The following is a 24619-nucleotide window of genomic DNA, read 5'->3' as shown; positions in this document are numbered from 1 at the left end:
AATGACACACATCTAGAAATCTAATAGGCAGACTAAGATCACATAAAAGTGACCTTAGAAATAATAAAAATACGTGTGCATTAATAGATCATGCAATTAATAAAAATCATTCATTTAATTTCAATGAAACTAATATATTAAGACGCGAAAATCAATTAAATAAAAGAGAATTCTTAGAAATGGTATGCATAAATAAATATCAATGCGTTAATAAAAAAACTGATATTGATAAACTAAGCAATATCTATAATTACATTCTGTCTTACGAAAATTAATACTATAATTTTCCAATATTAGATTTTCTGACTATAAATATTAGAATTTCAAAAAATTTAAATATTCATATTTGGCGCCACTTTGTACGTAACCATAATAACGATCAAGAGCTAGTTATCAACAACAAAAAATATAATAAACAGAAACGAGTGTCTTTCTGACATAAATCAAACATCAACATAATCAATGTCAAAATGAATTTTTACAAAATTAAATTAAATTGGAATATTGACTTACATAACTGTATAATTTTTAAAATAAGTTAAGTTTTAATGTTTTGCAAATTTGAAAATTTAATGGATTAACCTCATGTTGTAAGTTTTTTTACTAGTTTTATACAATGCTATTTAGTTCTAATTTCGTTGTATTTACTGATACCATATTTTAGCATATCCTGAAGAAGCAAATAAATTTTGCGAAAGCTTGATTTAAGAACAAAGAGTTTTACTTTCCTGCCCTATTAATGACTGCAACCTCAAAATAAAACTTTATTTTACATAACGTGTCAGTCAATAATACCTAACTACTTTATATATATATATATATATATATATATATATATATATATATATATATATATATATATATATTCATATATGTATTATAAACCAATGTATATAATATATAAAATATCTTTATGAAAAATTTTCAATAACTCTTTTTAGAAAGTAGAATATTTCAAATGCTCTCCTTAGACTACATGTAATGTTTAATGTATATAACTCATGCACTAGTTTCCTTTAAAACTACCGTTCTAAACCTATTTCCAAAGCGGCATTGGTTGAAATTATACCATGCATTGAAATATAGTTTTCTTTAGGTTCATTTGATATTTCTCTTTCACGTTGACTTGGCATGTAACGGTCAGTTTCCCAATATTAATATATTCCTTTTTACTCTTTACAGGTACTCTTGTGGATTTATGTGAAAATAAGAAACGGCATTTTTAAAGAAACGTTAGTGGATACGTATAGAATATTGTTTATATATTGATGCTTAAATAACACACCACATGCTTGAATAGTGTGAATGCTTAAATTGTTTGGTTAAGTATATAAAAGAATAATTAAACAGTTGCTTTATAGGGTTGATTTTAGGGTTGATATTTATTTGACATGTTTTTGTGATATTATTATGAGGAACGTATTTCGCCTCTTTGCTTCAATAATGTGTTAAGTTAAAAAGTACAATTTTACAGGAGCGTCATTTTTAACTTAAAAAAAATTATTGTCTCGAAAGGAATGCATTTTTATAGTCCATCTAATATTAACTATAAGTGTTAACTAATTACGTCTCTGAAAATATTAGATAGGCCTGATGATGTAATAAATTTAGCTAAAAATTTGCATATTTACGAAAAAGGTGATAATATGTCACACTTTTCCTGCAAAAATGTAATAAGACGAATGTTACAAACTGACTTATCACGTTGTTGATGATATTATTTTTGTTATGTTACTGGGTTATACAATAAACAAACGTTGTCGAAATAAAATATTTTAGATTTGAGAATATGTTCTTTATTGAAAAAGTGTAACTATAACAACCAATAACAGAACTACAAGGCAAAATTAAAGTGCAATAATTCTTAAATTAAAATTATTTCTTAAAGGTACTTAATAATGTGTAAAAGCTTAAATTCTAAACGAAATAATTTTATTAAATTACGAAAATGTAACACTGAAAATATTGTCTTTGTCAAAACAAGCAATAACACGTGACTTTTAAAATTACAATGATTCATAAAATGGCCTGTGATATCTTGGAATTAGGTTTTTATTAACCAAATCCATGAGATCCGCTTTTTTCTTTTCAGGCAAACCTGGTTTTGCGCTGTATGCATCTCTCAATTCCAAATTGTTGCTCTTTTTCTTTTTATTAATAACTACAGCTTTCTGAAATTGTTTGTCAGCGTATGAATTTTTAAAAAATATAGCATCGGGTTCGCTTTTTTTAAGTTGAATCACCTTTAAACCTGCTAGTTTTACTGTCTCATTATTTTCATCTTTCAGCAAAGAAAAGTTCATTTGATTGCATAAACTCTTCAAGTCAAAAAAATCGGCGAAACACATTTCATTAACATGGAAGGGCTCGCTTTTCTTCCTTGCAGCCTTTACGGCACCAATGAATGCGTCAGGTGTATACATAGGGCCGGATCTTAATTGGCGTTTAATTTCTCTCTCAATTTGAGAATGAGCAGAATCTCCCTCGTTTTGGGTGTGCCCTTTTATCAAATATTTATGCGTTACTGAGTTAAGATTTTCAATTGTTTTTACTGCGTATAGATACATACAGATCATAAATTTATTTTTTTGCTGGCCTGCACAATTATCCGAGTAAAACACAACGTCCAAATTGTTGGATGTTTCTGAAACTTTCTTAAGGTACTTGTAAACACATGTACCGATTTCATTCACACCTCTATGGGCGTTTGACTCATCCCAAACATAGCTTTCAACACAGTTATTCTGAATGTTGTATATGGTTAAATTAAAAATATTCAATTTCGATTTATAGTAGAAGACCGAGATTTCCCCTTTGGGGCACTGGAATACTGCTTGCAAGTCATACACTGCGACCAGAATTTTATTGTCTTTTTTATCATTTTCTTTCTCTATACGTGAGAGAACTTTTTCACTTTGATGTGTTTCGTATTTCTCTTTTATTTGTTGTTTCTCTTCCTCGGTGCTATTTTTATAACCTTCACACACATCACACAAGTCTTTTTTAGGAACAAAAAATGATATGTTGAAGTCTTGAGTAAATATACGGTAGAACATCAAATATGTGGCAAAAGGTACATTTAGTGATTTACACTTTGTAACATAGTCTCTGTGTAGGTCGGTAATCGCTTTGCTGCCATCAATGTAATATCTTTTTGAGTTAGCTCTTATGTAATGAGATTCAATTTTTGGTATTGATTCTATAAATGTTTTAACGCCATTTTTAACGCTTTCATCTACCTTATATCTATTTTCATGACGTCCTCGATTATCTTTCATTGCTGAAATGTTGCTCTCTCTATTTTTCTTCTTTAAGGCCGTTTCAATAGGACGGTTATTAATTGCTAGAGTATTTTTAAAAAATAGTTTACACACTCTAGTCTTTACACCAGCAACAGTTAAAAAGAAAGCGTTGTTATTGCCACGAGAAGGTGCAATATTCCCATCGGCATCTATTTTAACGTGTCTATATTTTGGGATGACTGCTTCAACACTGTTTGCGATAAATGACCACTGTTTTTCGATGTTTCCTAAATCCCAGTATTCTTTAAATAATTGCAAACGTCACTCCTCTGTGATATTTAACCGACATTTAAAAGCACATTTTTCTCTGCAAGATGGTTTCAATGTTCGTTCTGGAATGTTTTTCTTTGCCTTTAGTGTTTGATAAGATTTTCCACTATTTCTCAGTTTCTTTACTACATTTTTTTGCCAATTATCTTCTTGTCTCCGTCTTTTTTTTCCTACTTTATTTGGACTACAATTTGTATTTGTTAACTTCTGTTGAGAGGCACTTATATTTTCTTTATCAGATGTGTCACTTTGTATTGGTATAAGGTTATTAGGTATCATTTCATAGTCTTCCCTAGGTAGCAGATTCACACTTTCATATAAAATATCGTCTTGATTTACTGTGCTGAAAGGTAAATTTTGTTCATCAGAACATGAAGCATTTCTTCGATTACGATGTCTTAGTTCTACATCTTCATAGTCTGGGTCTTTTACGGAGTCGTCGGTATCTGTAAAGAAAATTATGATTAGAATATTATCAGAATTAGATAAAAACATGACATGCTTTTGATTACATTAAATAGAATATTACTAGAATTAGGTAAAAAAAATTAAATGCTTTTGATTACATTAAAATGAACATTAATTGAATACATAAAATTACCTTCACTGAAAGAACTACTACTTGATGAGCTGGTTGACGAGTCACTAGACGAGCTACTGCTAGTCGAATTACAACGAGTACGATTCGGAACTGTTAAATCAACTTTTTCTTCTGTTAACATTGAGTCCTCTATGTTTGAAGTTCCATTCTGTATGTTTAATGTTGTGTCATTATCTAAAAAACGGTACGTCAAATTTAATAATATTATATAATAGAAGATAAGAATAAATCAGAAGATAATAGTAATAAAAGTCATATACGCGAACCTGTTAGGCATACCGTACCTGACACAGATATTTAAATTTTACACAAGTTTTCGGTCAATCGTAGCCAGAATCGGCGATAAATGACAGCAAAACCTATCGTCTAATGGGTGCCTAAATAATTCGTAGATAACTAAAACTTACATACCTGTACTACTCATTAGAACGGAATTGTTCGATTTCTCGGTTGCCATTGCAAGTTCAAGGATCCTCTTAGATCGCGATTCCATCTGAAAAAATAAGTACATACTAGTTATTTATTTTAGTATGAACAATGTAATATTTAAAAATAATCCTCATAAAAATATTGTTTTTTTCTGGAAGAACGAAACATCAGTATGTATCTTGATCTTGTTTTTTGTACTGGGAAGGGAAAACTTTTATCATATACAACGTGGTATCCGTAGATAACACAAAGCAAAGTTTATATATTTTCAGCAATAGTGTAACACGAAGATATATACCAATTCACACTCCAAGGACATTTTTCAACAACACTGTTTTAAAATAGACATATCACACTATAGAATAAAAAAATAATATTGAATGAATATATACCTTTGCAATCACAATGTAATATTGTGGTGATATCACGTTCTTGTCGAAAAACTAGTGCACCTTCCTCTTCGCGCGCGGAGTGACAACTGTCTTGTCTCGTTGTTGAAACAAAGCACTCTGAAGAAAGAGATAGCGTGACATCGCAAAGTAGCACCTTTCCGCTGTCTCTTTTCCTTATATATTTGCCATTACTCACTGAATAGATACCGCGTTTTCGGAGAAAATAAAGTTTGACACGGCGGTTTTAATTATCAAATAAAAAAAAAATTGAGTTTTTGCACTTGTCACGTTATTGAAGCAAAGAGGCGATTTTTTCTGTAAATCAGAAATTTACAGTTGACGCTAAAAACGTTGGCCATTTATATGGGAACAGCAAGCTATTTGCTATTTAAAACTACGTTATATATTGTGCAACATGTCTGTTTTCCCTATTTTTTTTTTGTTATCTATTAATTCTTGAACATTCCAAAAACTACTTACAAAAAAACTATTTACAAAACCTAAGTAAATTATGAAGTACGCTTTTCGGGAAATTTTTATAAACGGTCTAATTTTATCAACCGTAAAATCAGCAATATGCATCTTTACACAATATTCATATAAACCAAAACATACTTTTTAATAGTCAATATTTTAAGCTTAAAAATTACGTCGAATATGTACGCATTTTTACGCACAGAATTAGATCCAGACCAAGAGATCAGGGTACGAATAGAAATGGCAAGAGCAGCGTTCTTAAAATTGTTCTATGACAAAAATCTGAATACTGCGCTGAGACTGAGGTTTGTTGAGTATTACGTCTGGTCGAAACTATTGTACGGGGTAGAAACATGGACATTAAAAGCTCAAATAGTTAGGAAGCTTGAAGCCTTTGAACTTTGGATATACCGGACAATGTTGAGAATTCCATGGACTGTCAGGGTCACCAATGAGGAAGTGCTGAGAAGGATGGGTCAAGACAAAAAATTGTTGAGAGAACAATTAAAGTATGCAAGACTGCATACCTTGGACACATACTGAGGAATAATAAGTATAGTCTTCTGCAGGTCATCATGCAGGGTAGAGTCGATGGTAAAAAGGGAATAGGTAGAAAGAGGAAGTTATGGCTGCGAAATATCGAGACCCGACTAACATGACTGTAGACGAATTATTCCATGTTGCAAGGGACAGAGAAACTTTTAGAAATGTGGTCGCCAACCTCCGTTATTATGGACGGCATAGGAAGAAGAAGATGTACGCATTATCCTGGATAAAAAACTAAAGTGGTAACAACGTATAAAACAGATATTAAATAAATGTAATATGGGCAGTAATTTTCTCAGAATAACAACCAAAGTTTGGAGGGGTTATGAGGTTTAAATGCAGCCTTAATTATTTTATCGTGTTTATATACGATTTACCCTTTGCAAAAAATTGATACATTTCAAAATTCTGTCTTCGAGGGCATGTTTGAATACTTTATACTATTTTCCTACCATAAAGTGACTAGAGCCAATGATCGTATTCTGTATATCGTGATGTTATTAATACACTTTTTCTGAGGCTATTCCGGTCTAGTTGATTAGCATTCCATTTGGAGATTCATATGTGCCTTAATGCCTATTTTTGAATTTAAAGTAAGTGCGTTAACAATCGTATTATTTTCTATGGAGAGGTCTATTACCAAGTGAATGTTATTATTTTTTCTCTGGTGGAAACTGTATAATAACATATTATACTCGAGAATGAAATAAGACTGCCGAGATTAGTAAATTGAAGTTTAACAAAGCACCACGTTCAGATAGATAACAGCAGAAATGGCCAAAGCCACAGAAATACAATTAATTTACTTAATCTGTAACAAAATATGAAATTTCAAGAAATGGCCTGACGACTGGACACAATCTAAAATAGCGGCAAAGGCTAGAACTATAAAACCATCTCTCTTCTCTTACATACTAGCAAAATAATGCTACACATAATGACCGAAAAAAAAAACAACCTACGTTTTGCAGATGACACAGCCACACACAGAGTTAATTGATCTCATATGACTGGTTGATAACGGAAAGTCAAATGTTTGGTCTGCAGTAACACATATCAAAGGCACATATCATGATAATTAATATACTACACATCATCCACAACAATCTTCCACACATAACCACGGTTGACCGGTTTGAGGTTGTGGGGTCTTACTTATATCTGGGATCACTGGTCACCAACGCGGGGCCACTACAGGAAAAATTAAAACGTAGATGTGATCAAAAAAAAATCGCTGTAAGAAAGATGGCCAAAATATGGAAGGATTCTTAAATTTCACGAACTTTAAAAATAAAGTTAATCAACAGCTTAATATTTCCAATACTATAAATCTTGTACTCTACGATAAATAGAAAGAAGAAAGATAGACCCCATTGAAATATACTATTTAAGAAGAATGTAACGAATTCCGTGGGCTGATCACATGACAAATAATTCAATTTTAAATGAGCTAAAGTTCAACAATGGGCTACCCAACAAAATACATCTAGAAAATATAAAATACTTTGGACATATTATGAGACGGCTACCCATCAAAATACGTCTAGAAAATTTAAAATACTTTGGACATATTATGAAAACAGACACAGAAAACATGGAAAACCACGGAAAGACTTATTATTCAAAGAAAGGTGGAAGGCCGAAAATCACGAGGAAGATCCCCAACAGGATGGATTGATCAACTTACAGGAATATTGAAAAGATCTACGCATGAGAAATTATAGAGATCTTCAGAGACGGACAATACACGATGTCACGATGACCACTTTACCCTCTCTGGGATGTTAGGACTGAAGAGAGAGGGAGAGAAATATTATATTTTTTACCTATTTTTTGCCCTTTCATCCCCTAACACCAATTTCTCAGTTTCTGAGTTTCATTTTCCATGGTATGTCGTTACCTACCATATATTTGTCATTTATTTTTTATTTGCTAGTTTTTTTTTAATTATGTTTTCTAATTCTTCCCACCTATCTTTTTTAAGATTCTACTTCCATATTTAATTGTAAATAAATATATTTTAAAATCTAATCTGAACATGTTTCTCTTCTGTTTTTGATTTTTACGTAATTTCCAATTTTTGCTTGTATATCTCTTTCTACTTTGGTGACCATAGATCTTGGTTTTAACGTTCTTAAATTTATTTTTATTCTTTTATATCATCCCTACCATTCAACTCATACAAACATATTTTCTCTGCCAATTTCTTCTCTGCATTTGCTGTTGTTTCAGGTACTATTTCTTTCGTGGGAAAATCATTCATTTTTTATTAATTATATTTTATTTTTCTTACTTTTACTAATTTTTCTATTTTTCCTTTTTTTAAGTTGATCTATTTCTCTTATATGTGTCTCTTTTTTTGTCTTGGCCCCGTTCATATATTTATTTCCTTGTTGTCATTAGATAACCGTTTTATAATTACTTTCTGGGTTTTTTATAAGCAATGATTTTCTTCTGTTGTTGGTATTATCTACTTTTCTTGTGTATTTGATATCTACTTTAATTTGTTAAATATATTAGCTTCTGACTTACTTTCTTTTACTTTTATTTATCGTGTAAAAATTAGAATCAATTTTATTGTACCGCAATAAGAACCACATACCAGGTCAATGCTTTATAGCCTTATTACAGTTATTACTCTTACTTACAGTTATTCTCTTCTTATTTTTCTTCTTCTTCTTCCTCTTTATAAGCAATTCGGCTTGTTCATTGGCGGATTATTACCTTTATACAAAGTTTTCACTCGATCTTTTGCACGGTCGTCCGATACTTATTCTGCCTATTCGTGACTTAACTCTTATTATTTCGACTACGCGGGCCTCCTTACTCTGCTTATGTGGTTACTACATTCTTTTTTTCTATTTTGTATCCATTCAGTTATACACTGTACGTTACATTTTCTTCTAATGTCTTCAGTTTTTTTTCGATCTCTTAGCATATTTCCTGTAATTCTCATCTCTGCCGTTTCCAGTAGTGTTTGCGTTGTGGCTGTGTCGTGTCTTGTTTCTGAAGCTTATGTAAATATTGATCTTAAATTGGCTTAATAAATTCTTTTTATCGCAGTGTTAATGTGTCTGTTTCGCCATATAGTGTTATTAAGGCATTCTGCTAGTCTATCTGCTTTTTGTACTTGATCTCACACTTCTTTGTCCAGGTCTCCATAGCTAGACAGTGTAATTGTCAGGTATAAAAAAAATTTATTATTATATTACATTTTATTTCCATTACTTGTTTAATATTGATGCCATCAATTTCTATTTTATATCTTGTTGGTTTTTTGCTAACTACTAGTGTTTTAGTTTTCTGAGATGAGATTTTCATATTAAATTCTTTTGCTCTTATGTTAAATGAGAGGACTAGTCATTGCAGACTATCTTCACCTTGGGCTATTAATATTGCGTCGTCTGCATAACAGAGTATTTTTATTTCTTTGTTTCCCATTGTGTATCCTCTTCTTTTATTACCGCTTTTAATGATTTAATTCATGACCAAATTAAAGAGCTTGGGGCTCAATGAGTTCCCTTGTCTTATTCCGCTGCCTATTTCTGTAGGTTCTGTAAGTTATCCATCTATTCTGACTTCCATTTTGTTGTTTTGATAGATGTTTTCGATTGTTTTTATAATATTTAGGGGAACTTCTCTATTATACAAAAAATGGACTGAGTCCCACTTTGTCAAACACTTTGCTTAGGTCAATCAGACACAGAAATGCAGGTCTATTATACTCTAGTGATTTCTCAGTAATTTGCTTTATAATGAAATATAATATATTGCATCTGTACACTATCTTTTACTACAAAAACCCTGTTGTTCATCTGTTAAACTTATCCTCTGATTTATTAACACTTGTAAAATTTCAGTTGTAAGTTTTAGCGAAATATTTAACAACAATTTACGAAGTTTGTATCTCGGTTCATATCTGTAGTTTTTTGGCTGTTTTTTATCTCCATTTTTGAATATTAGAATTAGTTCCCACGTTCTTCCGGTTTATTGTTGTGTTTTATTATTTTATTAACTATTGTTGTTATTTGTTCTGTCATTGCTGCTTCAAAATATTTCAGTAATTCGTTTGGTATCTTTTTTTCTTTTTTTTCTTACAACTGCATGTATTTCGTTTCTAATTGTCTTGTAATTATGGCATGCCTTTTGTATTTTAGATGACAGGTGTAGATGTATTTTAGGTAAGCTTTTTTCTTTTCTTTACATTTTTCCTTCACTTCTGCAGAAAACCATGGAGTTCTTGGTTTTTACGACGATTTATTTTTATTTATATGTCTTTCACCAAGAACTTCTTTGGCAGAGGCTAAGATTAGATTTAGAATTGAATTAATTTTTGCCCAGCTTTCTGCGACTCCATCGTTTTCTGTGATATTATATGTTTCTGCTTTTTTCGGTTATTCTTATTTGGAATGGGTATCTTGTGGAATCATCCTGTAAGCTTATTCAGTTATTTTAAGTACTATTTATTTTCTGATTTAAAGTGATTTAAAAGTTAAATCTTATTTGATTACCTTAAGTTACTTTGGAACTCTTTTAAGGAAAATACGTTTACCCCACGATTTCTATATATTTATCGTCTGTTGTTTACTTGTTTTTTCTAGTATTTACTGATTTCGTCTGTAAAAATTTCTTATTTTTATAGTTTTAATAGATGAACTAAATCAATAAATCAAAGTTGTGGATTTTAGAATTAAAAACAAAAGGTCTACTCAGAACAAAAATAACATGAGATGAAAAATGAGATGGACCATGAAAGGAGAAGTCAAGATATATACAACAACGCACAAATTGCATAGCCAATAAAACTACTCGAAAGACTTCATGACGACACACCAAAAATAATCAAAATATGGAAAAAAGCATTTAATAGATAAAAAAACTGAAATATCTGAAAATCAACTGCAAGGCAATTTCAAAACAGGAGCAAGTTTCATAATAAGGCAGCTGTTAAAAAAATAAAAACTAAAGAAACAAATGCCCGTATGGGATTCACTTATCTTGACAAATCATACAATAGAATTCCTCGATAGGTTTTGTGGTGTGCGACTAATAAGAAAGGAATTTCAGGTGAGTATGTGCAAATTATAAGAGACGTTTATTAGGAAGTAACAGTTAGTATTAGGACAGATGTGAAAGAGACTATACTAAAATGTTTTTAAAGAAAACTTTTGTTGAAACAACAATATTGTAAAACGTATTTACAATTTTTTACTTTTATAATACAACAATTTCTATTATTTCGACCATTCCGTCTAATTGAGGATGGAAAGTCGTAGTGCGATTTTTCTTAATATACAAAACTTTGATTATTTTTTGCCCTAATTCTGATTAAAAATTTTATCCTTTATCATTATATAGCTATAAAAGAACTCCATGTCTTTTGCGTTATGCTACGATGTGTTTTATGATTGCTTATGCTACTGCAGTCGCTTCTAGATTAGGAAGAGATAAAATTTCAGGTTATTTTGAAAAATAATTCATTGTTGCCTCTCTCTGTCATCGAAAGTGGACTGAAAATATCCACTGAAAGGCTTTGTTTTATATCTCGGCGACAAATGTTGCAGTTTTGCAACTGTATATAGATACTGTTAAAATATTAACAGACTTTTATTAGGTTTTATTCTCCCTGTATAGTTAGCCAAGATTTCTCTTACAAACAGATACTATCGAACAATTAAATGGTTGTTGATATAATGTAGTAATGAAGATACTGTTCATTTATACATTTTTGTTAACAAAAAAATCACAGAAAATGAGTATCTTTCGTGAAAGTTGCAGATCGATTTGGTAATTATCGCCCACACGTAGCGTCAAATTCTAAAAAAATAATTCGTTAACCAACTTCCTTTGTCAGTGAAACGAGTTGCATGTGCCTTAGTCGTGTCTTAGTTTGTCACTTCGGGGGAACAATTAAGGGTCTAACCACCTTCTGATATCCCCGGGTGCTCTGTAGAGGGCTTCGGAGTAAACGTCGAGAGCTCCTCTACTTAAGTCCATTTTCGGGTTCTGGACTTGGAAAATATTTATCTTCGGTGTCTTGCCTTGAAAAAGGCAAGATATTTCTTACATGACAATTTCTTCGTCGAAATAAAATATCAAGTTAAGTTAAAACAATTCTCGCTGACCTAAAAATCGCCAATATTTATATGCGCTGTTCGAGCGATAAATAGGGATTTCCAGGTCAAGAGCCAATGGGAAAATTCAAGGCGGGGCGATGCGCATCGAAATGCGCACTAGTCCACAGACTATGGCATTCGATTACAAGTTAGGGGTAGCGGCCCACTACTCCATGGCCGATACTTTTATGGTTGATGTATGTCGAAGAAGACATTATTCCATTGGATAAACTACAACTTATACTATTTGTTGCGAATATTACATTGCTGCTATAGTGAGTACCGTTTACTGGTATACACATTTTGTTGCTGTTATATTTAAATACGTTTATTTGCAGCAAATTCATGTTTTTCTGTGCTGAACTCTATTGAGTATTTTGCGGCGAATTAAGAGAAATTTTATGTTAAACTTTTAACAGAATATCTTTCGTTTATTTAAACACGTATTTACTGTATTGTATCATAATAATTAGAGTTTTGTTTTACCATTTGTATCATTTGTATTGTATATAATATTATTTTTCTCGTATTAAAAATTATCCTATTATTTTACATTAATATTTCTGTGGCAATCAGGTGTGAAAGTCATTGCTTCTTCGATCTTTCCTGGCGTATCATATTTTAGAATACTCCTAATTTCTTTCACAGACAAGCGGTATGTGTGATATAAATAGCTGTGTTTTTACGGTAATACAATCACGTTTTGTGAAACATTCAGGGTTAGGAATAAGTAGTGGTTTTTGTATCTTTATCATGCATATTTTAATTAGTAGGTATAAAGGATTTATTCCAATTAAATGTAATGTAATCCTTTGTATATATGTTATTTTTTTATTAATTTTACTTTTTAAATACAGTTTTATATAGTTCTCTTGCTTTGATTTTTCTATGAGAATAAACATATCCGAAGCAAAAGGGAAAAACCAGCGAGTTGTATATTAAATTAGTTGCCTGAGGGTACGCAAATGCAATAATCTTTCAATATTGGATTTAAATTCTTGCAGGCTTTCGTTTTGCTTTTGATATCGAACTTTCAGCTGACTTAGGAAAACCTGCTCTAGATGCTGCTGGCCATTACTCGTTTCTTAAGCTTGAACATGAGAGGTATAACTTGGTGCATCCTGGGAAAAAATTGCAAGAAGTTTGCTGGGATTTGTTATCTATTTAAGAGACTAATAAATTTCATATGAGAGTAGGATAGAATCAGAATTTAGTGTTTCTTCCTCTTATTGCGCCGTCTCCTATCAAAGGTGGGCGATCCAAATGGCAATTGTACCTTTGGAAACTACTGCACGAAAGATTTCTGTGGATGAGTGGTCAAACTATCTCCTCAGATCTTTTAGCCACGGGTTCTGGCGTCTTCCAACTGATATTTTACCCTACACTTTACCTTCCAATATGATTTGGAGTAATTTATATCTTTCACCTCTCAACACGTGACTTAAGAATTTTATTTTTCTCTCTTTGATTATGCTGGGTAATTCTTTTTGTTTACTCATGCGCCGAAGTACCTTATGATTGGTAACTTTTTGTATCCATTAAATTCCTAATTTAGTGTTTAGTTCTTATTTATTCTCACTAATGTTGAATGATATACCAGGAAAACTACAACTAAAATTTCCTGACTCTTAAGGCCGATTGTTCAAATGCTAATCAATACTTGATTGTAATCAAATATTTAATTACAATCAAATACGTCACAGCAGCTGTCAAAATTATTAAAAATTGCTTAGTATTATTATCGATTTGTAAATAAAAACATGAAATTAACATCAGAAAGAGTTTAGTTATGGTTTATTTTAAATTAAAACGCAAAATAATAAAATTGAATAAAATAAATCAGTCAACATAACCTCAAATTGTGACGTATTTAATTTTAATTAAATATTTGATTACAATCACGTTTTTATTTGCGTTCGAACAATCGGCCTGAATGTATTCTAATGAAGTAGTATACGATTAGAAAAAAACAGGAACAGTAAAGATAAGTTCTTGAATTGGAGCTTTTGAAGAAAGTTAGAACATAGTAGTATTTGGAATGTTCATTTAAAGATGTAGTTGATGCTAAAAAATAAAAATAAAAATGTAGAAATAAATATTAAATTTGTAACTAGGATCGGTATTATAAGTAATGTGGAAATACACGGAGATGAATAACGCGGAAGACGGCAACTAGACTGTTGTGTTATAAAATATTTCAATTAAACTGAAAGGAAAATTCTATAAAACAAATTCCAAAATCAGATAATATACACGTTTGCTGTTCCACTTTAAAAAATATAGAATACGAGAATCTATTTGTAAGAAAATAAGTTTTAGCTCGAACTCCTAGACCATCGCTGAAATACACAACAGTATTTCCTCAAATAACGTTATGGTAAACATAACCAGCACCTTATCTTCAGCTCACTAAGCTGACGTTAAATTTATCAGATAAACAACAGCTACCATAAATACAGTTAAGAGAGTCCTTCAAAGAGAATTAAAAAGCAAACTAATAGTAAGGATTATTGATTGCATAAACCCGACGTCAACAATAGGTACAGCCCTTTAGAAACTGATGAAATAAAAAAAATTCCTGTATCCACAAAAGTTCTATCTATTCCATTAAGATTATTACATATATACAGCCGATGGGTGAATGACTTGATAAAAAAATACCAAACCAATATACCATTAAATGTTTTAGGGATAACCACAATAAACTTCAAGTATATTTGCTTAAAAACTATTCGGATAATATTAAAGCTCTAACAGCAAAACAACGTAGCGTCAAACGTATTAGATACAACAGTACCGTGGTTTTCGGGTAGTTATCCATAATATTCATCCCTCAACAAAAGTTAATAACAATAAAAAAGCACTTGAAGAACTAGGATGCTCAGTTCAAAATATTTCTAACAAAACGAAAAGAGGATAAAATTCAACTAAAAAGTTTTACGTCGAATTAGTTGCTAATTTAAATATCAATGAAAGTTACCAAGGTAATAAACTCTCAACCCAATAACTAAAGTTAAATCACCAAATCTCCAAAGAGAAATTCCAGAATAACAATATTGCAATAATATTCCCCCGTGCGTAAAATGCACAGCCAATCAAATGAGAATGTTCAAACCAAACGCCAAACAAATATTTTATTGTCAAGAGAATCAGCGTGCAAACTGTAGACGCTAATTAGTTTGTAAAGAGCTACTAAAAACATAAAACATTTCCCTAAATTAAGAGAGGAAATATCATTACTACATTACAATTTTGTCAATAACTTTTACAAACACTTGTCTATTTATGCAGACGCTGTATATATTCACTGCTATAAATTTAAATTTTACACATAAAGACCATAACAGAACTCAAATTAGTAATAATTTAGAGAAAATGGTACAGATATCATGAAAAAATGGACAAAATATTCGACCTTCTTATAACGATGCTTCAAAATTAAATATTTAACCCTAAAATTCAAACAGAATACAATGCAATCGCAGGTTAGAGAGGACATTTTTTCCACATAAAAAGTGAGTCGGAGTACCTGTCAAAGTTGGTTCTTATTCTGTTCAGTTTGAACCAGATTTGTCTTGATTGGTTAAAACCCTCTGGATTGCTTGTAATACATGGCATATTGCTGGTGTCAGGCGGCGCATTCTTCTCCAAATCTTCTCACCAACGGTCGTTTATCTTGAAGTTTCTTCTAATTAGAATTTTTGCAGAATTTAGAGGATTGTTTCTTGAACGAAGCGTACTTATGTCTCCGTCAGTGATACCAACATCGTTATACCATACTAACTAACTGTACTAACGGCACCGGAGTTAATTATTCTATACTTCCTGACAAGAGCATGTTCTCGGAGGGTGTGTGAGGGGGTTATGTGGCTCAGCGCTCGTAGCCATCACATTGGCGTGGCCTTGATTGTGCCTAATATAATACTCAAGCCTGGTTTAGTTCGGCGTCAATACGTTTAGAGTACGGGCTGTTGAGCCACGCCGGTGCACAGTACTTCGCAACGGGATACACGAGTCCCAGTGCTTTCGATCTAAGTGGCGACGCTGAGAAACCCCATGTGGTACCGCATAACTTTTGCAGAATGTTATTTCCTGTTCCTTTTTGTCTTTCGAAAATTTTGCAGTTGTCTTTGTAAGATGTTTTTTAAACTTAAGTGTTCTATCGAGTGTTAAACCTAGATATTTTGGGGTTTTAGTCTGGCTGAGAAATCTGCCTTCAAAGTAGATTTTTAATTAATACTTGGCTAGTCTGTTGTTTAACGGAAATATCTTTTGAGGGTAACCAGGTCGTGGTTTGATATGATTTCAGACATGTCTGCTATATAAAAACTAAATAGTAGGGGGCTAGCAGTAATGCTTGACAGAGGCCCTAGCAATAATGAAATCAGTAATATTTGTACATAAAATCGTTCACATTTATTTATATATTACCCCTTTTTTAAACACGCTATCGTAAGCTGTTGATAACTCTATGAAAATAGTAAATATTTTTAGTTGTTTTTCAAAGCATGTTTCTATGTAGTTAGTTAGCGCTAAGACTTGTTTCGTGCAGCTGTGGTTTGGTCGAAATCCTGCTTGTTCTACAGATATATGGAGTACTGTTTGAATAATTCAACTATACACCATTACTATATATTGATTTTTGCTCTTTTAAGGTAAGGAGGAAGATTTTCCATCCAAAGAATTCCTAGTAAGAACTTTGCAAGCCATTGCCTAATAAATCTGCCAGTGCACTTAAGAAACTCAGCATGAATACCATCAAAGCAAGTGAGTTTTCCCGTTTTAAATTCATTAAGCGCTTCCGTAATTTCTTCGCAGGTGAAAGGGTTGGAATACTCTGTGTCAAGTGAACAAGTGGATTTTTAATTCTTGAGGTCCTTTTCACCTACTTGGTTTGGTGTAGATTATTTGGGCGGTCGGATGGGTTATTGCTTCCTAGTTATCAAAGAAGTGACCAGGCTAGTCTCTCCGAGTTTTAATAATCACAGAATTTGCTCTTCTCAGAGTTTGAGGGTACTTTAGTTAGATATATTTTTATATAGTTAGTTATATTTTAGTTATATCTAACTCTCCTGAGTTAGATATAACTAAAATATATTTTAAATGGTCTGTTGATATTTTTCTTAAAAGAGGAACAACAAAAAATACAGTATGACATGCTATAAGGAGATTACTCTATAAAAGAAGAATGTTTCAATCATCAGACAAGATTTGATACTCAATGACCAGTTTTGTTTTAGGCAACAACATGTATAAATAAAGAGAGTGTATAGGGTTGTAAAAGTCGCTATTCTGTTGATTTTTGCCTGGTAATAAACTTTAAAAAATAGAGGAATTAAAAATTAGAAAATTTAACAGAGTTCAAAAATAAGTGTTAAAACGTTAGTCTGTACAGGTAAAAGCAGTGAATTAAAGATATACCATTGAACAAGTAAGATTGACCCATTTTAAGCATTTTTACTAAATGATATTTGTTGAATCACTTGTTCATTCCCATGCTTTATTTTTGATAGATAAGAATTTAATTTGTGCCAAAATGTAATCAAGTATTAATATAAGTCACAATATTACAAAAATTCAGTAACTTAAAATAATTTATATAAAAATTGGATAAGAATTAAATAATTAAAATAATAAATAATTAAATTGTTATCGTAAGTTAAATGTTTTACTAAAATAAAAAAAAAAGATAGAAGTGGCAAAGGAACAGGAAGCGAAGTAGATATAATAGATGAAGAAATACAAGAAGAGACCAGAATGAATATTTTGAAACAAGTAAAAATGACAGAGCGAATACCTTCTAAATGCGATACGCAACCAAAGGATGAGAAGAAGGTTGTCATGATTAAAATTATTTAAAAATTATTGGATATAAATAAAGAAATGATTAATGAAATAAAACGAATAAGGAAAGATCTAATAGAAATTATTAACTAACTAAGGGAATGGAAGAAAGCAGAAATTAAAAAAGGAAGTGAAATAATTACAAGACAGAATCGAACAACTGGAGAAATCAAGTAAAAAAATTGACTATATCGGGATTTAAAATCGATGATGAAGAAAAATGACAATAGGAGATTAAAATAAAGCGCCAAAACATTAATGTCAGAAGAACTGCAGGCGCGAATATAAAACTGAGGAATGCAACATAAATGGGAGAAACAGTTTATGACATACAAACAAAAACCTTCAGAAATAAAATTGAGTTATTAAATAGAAATAGAAAAAGTTGAAGCACCGTTAAGATTGAATCTACATAAATGATGGTCTGACATTAAAAGAAAATAAAATACAAAAAAAATATTAAAGTAAAGTATAAATAATCTAAGAAACTAAGATTAAATAATGAAAAAATATTCAGTAGATATTCTTGCCCTGTAAGAAACAAAACAACTAAAAAATGTAATAATAAAAATAGGAAAGAGCACACTGATCAATAGTAGGTGAATCAAGAGATATTCATGGTATCCGAGAAAGTAAACAAAGAAGTTAAATATATCAATATCAAATCAAATATAAAAAAAGAGGTTAATCTTTGTATATGGGTATATTTTATAAAAACCCTTAAAAGGGCTACATTTAAAACACGAACGTTTTCGGAACAACAGTTCCATCATCAGGTTAAAAATACAGGTTACCATGCCTGAGCCACCAAAATATTTGGGAAAAACCCTTTAAATTATATTATGTTACCAAAGATTGTACATGATGTTAATATTATTTGATGTTTAATATTTTAATTAAATTTTACTTCAGGTAACATCCACCCATGCTTTAAGTGAGTTCCAGTGTCCTTCAAACGGACTTCAGCTGGTAACTGAAAAATCAAATATGTTTATGAGAGTAAGAGAAAAGTATAGATAAGTAAGTATCCTTAACGTACATGTGCCTACTAGAGATAGAGATTTAACAATTAAAACAGAGTTCTACGAAAAGCAAAGCACCCTCTCTGGGAATATACAAAAATACAATATAAAAATAGTCATTGGAGACATAAAGGTTAAAGTTGGAAAATAGGAAATATATCGAAAAACGGGATGTGGCCTACAGGAGGTGAAGCATAGCTTTCTTATCGTCTAAGCATGACATAATTGATTTTGGTTTAACGTAATTCGATTCCCATCAATTCACTCCGATTCAATGCGATTTCATTCGATTCGATATTAAGAATAACTCACGGGTAGCGTTGACTACTTCACGTAGTGTGTGGTCGCGTGATATGTCGTTTCTTTTGTTTTGAATTTTTTCACACCTAGGCCCGGTACATGGCACCGATCAATGCATATCGTTCTAGTCCGCGATAGACAGCTATGCTTCCAAAAATAACACGGATGCTAAGTTTCCTTGAAGAATCAAATGAAAATAGGAAAAAAGTAATTGAATTTGCTACAACAAAAATGAAACATAATGAAAATATCTAGCACAGCTTTTAATAATAAAGACATTCATAAGGTAATATGGACTTCCCTGATGGAAAAGTAAAAAATCAGATAGATCAAGTTCTAATAAAAAGCTAACATTATGAGGAAATAATCGATTGAAGGATTTACAGAGGGGCAGATACTAACACTGACCATATACTAGCAATAGCAGCATTAAAACAAGATTTACCTATAATTCCAAAACTTGCTAGGGACAGAATAACCTACCAGTTAGATAGCCTTTAAATGAAACAGATAGTAAAAAGACTAGAGAAAGAAGTAAATAAAAACCTACAGAATACAGTTAAGCAGAAAATAAAAGAAGAATGAGACACCATATAGACAGCCATGTCGGAAGTAGCAATGTAAGAATGCTTGGTAAAAATAAAGAGGACAAAAGCATAAAGAAACAGAGAAATTTACAGAATGAAAAAAAAAGAAAAGCTAGAAAATCAATTGAAAAACATAGAAGAAGCCTACATAAACAAAGAGGTAAAAAAGAACCCAAACAAAATAGTACAAAGTGTAGCAGAAATCAAGAAGGTTTACTTCTAAGAGAAACGACAGAAAAATTAAACAGCGGAATACTTCAAACACCTGTTAAGTAAAGACCAACAAGAGGAACTAGAGGTACATAAAAATAGGCAAGAAGATGAGAAAGATATATGTGAGGAACTTTGAATTAAGTTTAAGAAATAATAACAGACCTAAAAGTACCAAAAGATTATGAGAAAGTAGTATCCCAGCTGAGATTTTTCGGCAAAAGAAAGAAATGCGAAAATAATGGAATACCGCTTAGATTTGTTCTATCTGCAAAAAAAAATGACAAAAGAAAGTACGAAAACTATAGAGGTACTGCACTATCAGAAATAGTCTATAATATTCTTGCAAAAATTATTAGGAGATTAATGAAATATGAAAACAAAATTATCAGAGAATACCAAGGAGGGTTTGGACCAGTAAGGACAACTAATCAAGTAGAGTAAAGTACGAGTAAAATTTAGGACTAGATATGTCATTTATCGATTTTAAACAGTCAGGACTCCATAGACCGAATGATGCTATATGAGGCCATGAGAACATTAGAAATACCAGAAAAGCTTATAAGGCTCGTGAGAATTAAGCTTAAGAACACGAGAAATAAACTTATAATAAAAAAAAATTAAGGTAGTTAACCGTGAATAAAGATATAAAACAAGGGAATCCGCTATCAAGAAATAATAATTTATTTAATTAGCTATTTAAATAAATCACAAGAAGATCTAATATGAGCACAAAACAACACTACCTTCAATAGCAAGGAACAGTGCATAGCATATTCGGATTATGTGGTGATACTAACAAAAGCAGAAAATCTTAAAAAAGTTTTTAAGTAAGGAAGAAGTACAAAGATACGGTCTAACAATAAATCTAACACAAACGCAATATATGGAAAAATATATTAAAATAAAAGGAACAGAGTCTGTCTATAGTCTTGAAAAAAGAAGAATTCTAATATCTACGAGTAACTATAGAGGAGAAGGAAAAGGGAAGCTGAACGCTAGGATCACTAAATTCAATATTGACAGCAAAAAATGTATCAAGAACAGCTAAACTGCGAGTATACGAGACAATAATCAGACCCACGGTGATGTATTTCGGCGGAACTTGGATTATGAACCAGCAGGAAGAAAAGAAAGTAGATATATGGGAAAGAACGGTGCCTGAAGTTCTTGTAATAATTTTAATCAGTTCCACAAAATTGGCATTCTAAATCAAAAAATTTATACTAATAAATCCATAAAAATTTAAAGTAAATAATCATTCGTACTTGACAATGAGGAAGGAATTTTAACAATTCAGTACTTTACTCTAGGACCTGCACATCACGGTGTTTATCATATGTCGGGTTAGAAAGGCGCCTGAGGGGTCATGTATGTTATTGAACCATTCTCCTCCGACAATTCGGTGTTTAAAAATATTGCTGAATTTTACAGAATTGGCAAATAAAAGAGTTAGAAAATTTAAGACAATCACATTTAACACAAAAATGCTCATTAGATTTTAATTTTAACATAGCTGTTTGTTATGTACAGTAACACGCAGTAAAATTTTAAAGCAGAGCAAAAATTTAACGTTGAAATTTTACTGTAGAATAAACATTTAACGGAGTAAAAATTTAACGTTACTCGGACAGTCTAAATTTCGGAACAATTTATTTTGGCAAATTCTGTACACATTTAATTCGAATACATAAAAAAACTCAAAATATTATGCAAATCGATATATTTAATTAGAATAATACTTAAGGCATGTGAAACCTTTTGCTCCTCTCAAGACAAGGTCAATAACTTAACAAATATTAAAACCTTGGCAACAATCCAATGAATTAAAATACCAGATGAGTGATGGGAATCAAAATATATAGTAAAATCATCTCACAGAACGTATCAGCATCACATTTTTAAGCTGTTGTTTATATGAGAACAGGAAAAAAATAAACACTCTGCCATAAACACCTTTCACGATTTTTTCTGAAAATATACAAATATATAATAATTTTACCAATCTTAGTGTAATATTCAGTTGAAATACAAGTAAAAATTATATTGTTCAGTTTTGTTGAAGTATTTACTTACACTTTCTATAACAAGGTTATTTTTGATGGTAAATTTATTCTTTCTATTGATTTTACATTTAATTATCCTGGAGTTTATTTAAAATAACAAACAAAAAAACTTTCTAATCAGAACTTTAAAAATAGTTCCAATAACACAAAAAATAACTTAATTTCAAGTAACGACGCTGGTTAAGAAAATGGAGCAGTTTATTTTGTGCAAATAGATTTTGGTGTACAAATATCTATATATCTATACAAGGATTTTTACAGCTGTCGCCGCCTTCCTTCTTTCAGCCAACGTCTCCAGTCCTTTCTGTTCTGCCATTCTTCATCTCTAAGGTCTCGTCTTTCCATGGCCTCGTCCACTTCATCCCTCCATGATCTTCGGGGTCTACCTCTTTTCCTCCTTCCTATTGGGCTCCAATCCGAAATCTTTGCTATCCACCTTGTATGATCTGTTCTTCTCACATGTCTATACTAAATTAAACGTTTTCCTTCGATGTAGCTGAGTATGTCTTGTTCTACTGCCATTCTTTGTTTTATCTCCTCATTTCTGATGAGATCCAGTTTTGTCACTCTGCAGCTTCTTCTCATAAACTCCATTTCAGTTGCTGTGATTTTGGACCTGTTTCGTTTATTTATTACCCAATTATCTGCTTCATAGATCATTATACTGCGTACCAAGGTGTTATAAATTCTCTTCTTTGTATTTTTGGTAATCTGTCTATCCCACAGTACCCCGTTCATTTGTTTAATACATGTTCTTGTCTGTGCTAATCTGCTGGTTATCTCTTGCTCGGTGGTTCCATTTTTTGCAAGTATGAATCCTAAATATTTGAATTTTTCAGTGCCGTTAATTTCCCTATTATCGTCCATTTCCAAGTTTCTCACTGGTTCTTGCTCTGTTGTTAAATATTCTTTCTTTTCTAGATTTATTTTTAGTCCATTTTTTGTGTATTCCTTTTCTTCAGATCATCTTCATCTTGAGCCGTTACCACTTGGTCATCTGCAAAGCTTAATGTGTACAAGAAGTTGTCCCGGATTGGTATTTCCATCCCTTCACATTTCCTTTTCCATGGTTTTAATATTTGTTCGAGGAATATCTTCAACAGTGTCACAGATGTAGACCATCCCTGCAATAAGGGAATGGGATGCAGGGATGCAGGGAGGGGTGTACAAATAGGTAAGTAACTAAACATTATTTATTTTGTCTCAATTACTATTTAAATTTTTGGCGATTTTGATGTCACTATTTTATTGTTTTAGGGTTAATATATCTCAACAACCTTAGAGCACACTTGAAAAAAATCCCTAAAGAGTTATTTTTTATAAATAGCGACTAACTATATGACCTCGGCCCATATTTTGAACAGAAAATTGTCCAAAACCTCAATATTGGTCTTAAAATGCACACATAACACAAGAAACGCGTCTTTCTCTATCGTAATACAAACCTGGTATGGTACGAATATCTATCGAAAATCAAATTTGCGAAATATGACTCTAGAAGTATCGTCAAGATATTTCTTCGGGGTTTGAAAAGTAAGGAACAGATTCCAGATGAATGTACGTTTTTATATTTTTTAAAGAAAATATGATTTAAAATATTTTAAATTATAGAAATAAATTTAGTAGACATACCCAAAAATATTATACTAGGCAACGAGAGGGAAAATAATTAAGTAAGAAAGAAATATTGCCTCTTTTTGGCTTACTGTATTTACTTGATCTAACTAAAAAAAACTATATTACACATATTTTAGAGACGTCTGGGCAACTGACTACTGCATTAATAAATATTATTCCGGCGTAAATGAAGTAGAAACGATTTCTCTTTCTACTCAGTGGTTTGAGATTTGACAATAAGGAAGATTGTCTGCAAAGAAAACAATTTGATCGTTTATCCTTATTTATGTAACCTTCGGTCGCGTGCAATACAAATCCTAAAACGTTTGGGCGTATCTCATATGTGAGATTAAAAATAAATTTCTGCCTAAATTTTAACAACAAAAATTAACAAACTAGACTATTCCAATAAAATGGTTATATATATATTTTTATTTTAAACCAACATTTTCAAAAATAATCACTTAAATAGACCATACAAAAAAACAAGTTATTTAATCATCAAAGAAAAATGTTTTATATGTAGGTAACAAGAGAAATAACCGTATTTTTTATTAATCTTAAAAAATAATTAAACTTACCATTATTATACAGGGTGTTTCAAAAAGGTATGTCATAAATTAAATCACGCATTCCGGGGACAAAAATAAATGGATTGAATCCAAATGGATTGTTACCTTAGTACAAAAGTGTACACAAAAAAAGTTACAGCTCTTTTAAGTTACAAAATAAAAATTGTTTTTTTCCAATTTTCTTCTAAACTACCTGACATTTTGTTATAAAAATGGACACGTTAGTTTCTTGTTCTGAATGCATTTTTTATACAAAAGAAACAACAAA

The 24619-nt window shown here is 31.3% G+C and overlaps 2 protein-coding genes across 3 annotated transcripts in view; one reads left to right on the top strand and one right to left on the bottom strand.

Moving 5' to 3' along the window:
• LOC140434772 (PDF receptor-like) overlaps positions 1-24619 on the top strand; it is a 1054707-nt gene that overhangs the window by 231780 nt on the left and 798308 nt on the right. The window lies entirely within an intron of this gene.
• On the bottom strand, positions 3564-5279 carry LOC140433858 (uncharacterized). The gene is made up of 4 exons (XM_072521833.1): positions 4995-5279; positions 4585-4666; positions 4174-4347; positions 3564-4018 (listed from the first exon to the last, which is right to left on the bottom strand). The coding sequence occupies exons 2-4, from the start codon at positions 4664-4666 to the stop codon at positions 3564-3566; spliced, it is 711 nt and encodes a 236-aa protein (XP_072377934.1). The 5' UTR covers positions 4995-5279.

The sequence above is a fragment of the Diabrotica undecimpunctata genome, chromosome 2 (genome assembly GCF_040954645.1).
Source record: "Diabrotica undecimpunctata isolate CICGRU chromosome 2, icDiaUnde3, whole genome shotgun sequence".
Lineage (NCBI taxonomy): Eukaryota > Metazoa > Arthropoda > Insecta > Coleoptera > Chrysomelidae > Diabrotica > Diabrotica undecimpunctata.
Note: the sequence above shows the minus strand (reverse complement) of the source record. Positions and strands in the feature narration are given on the sequence as shown.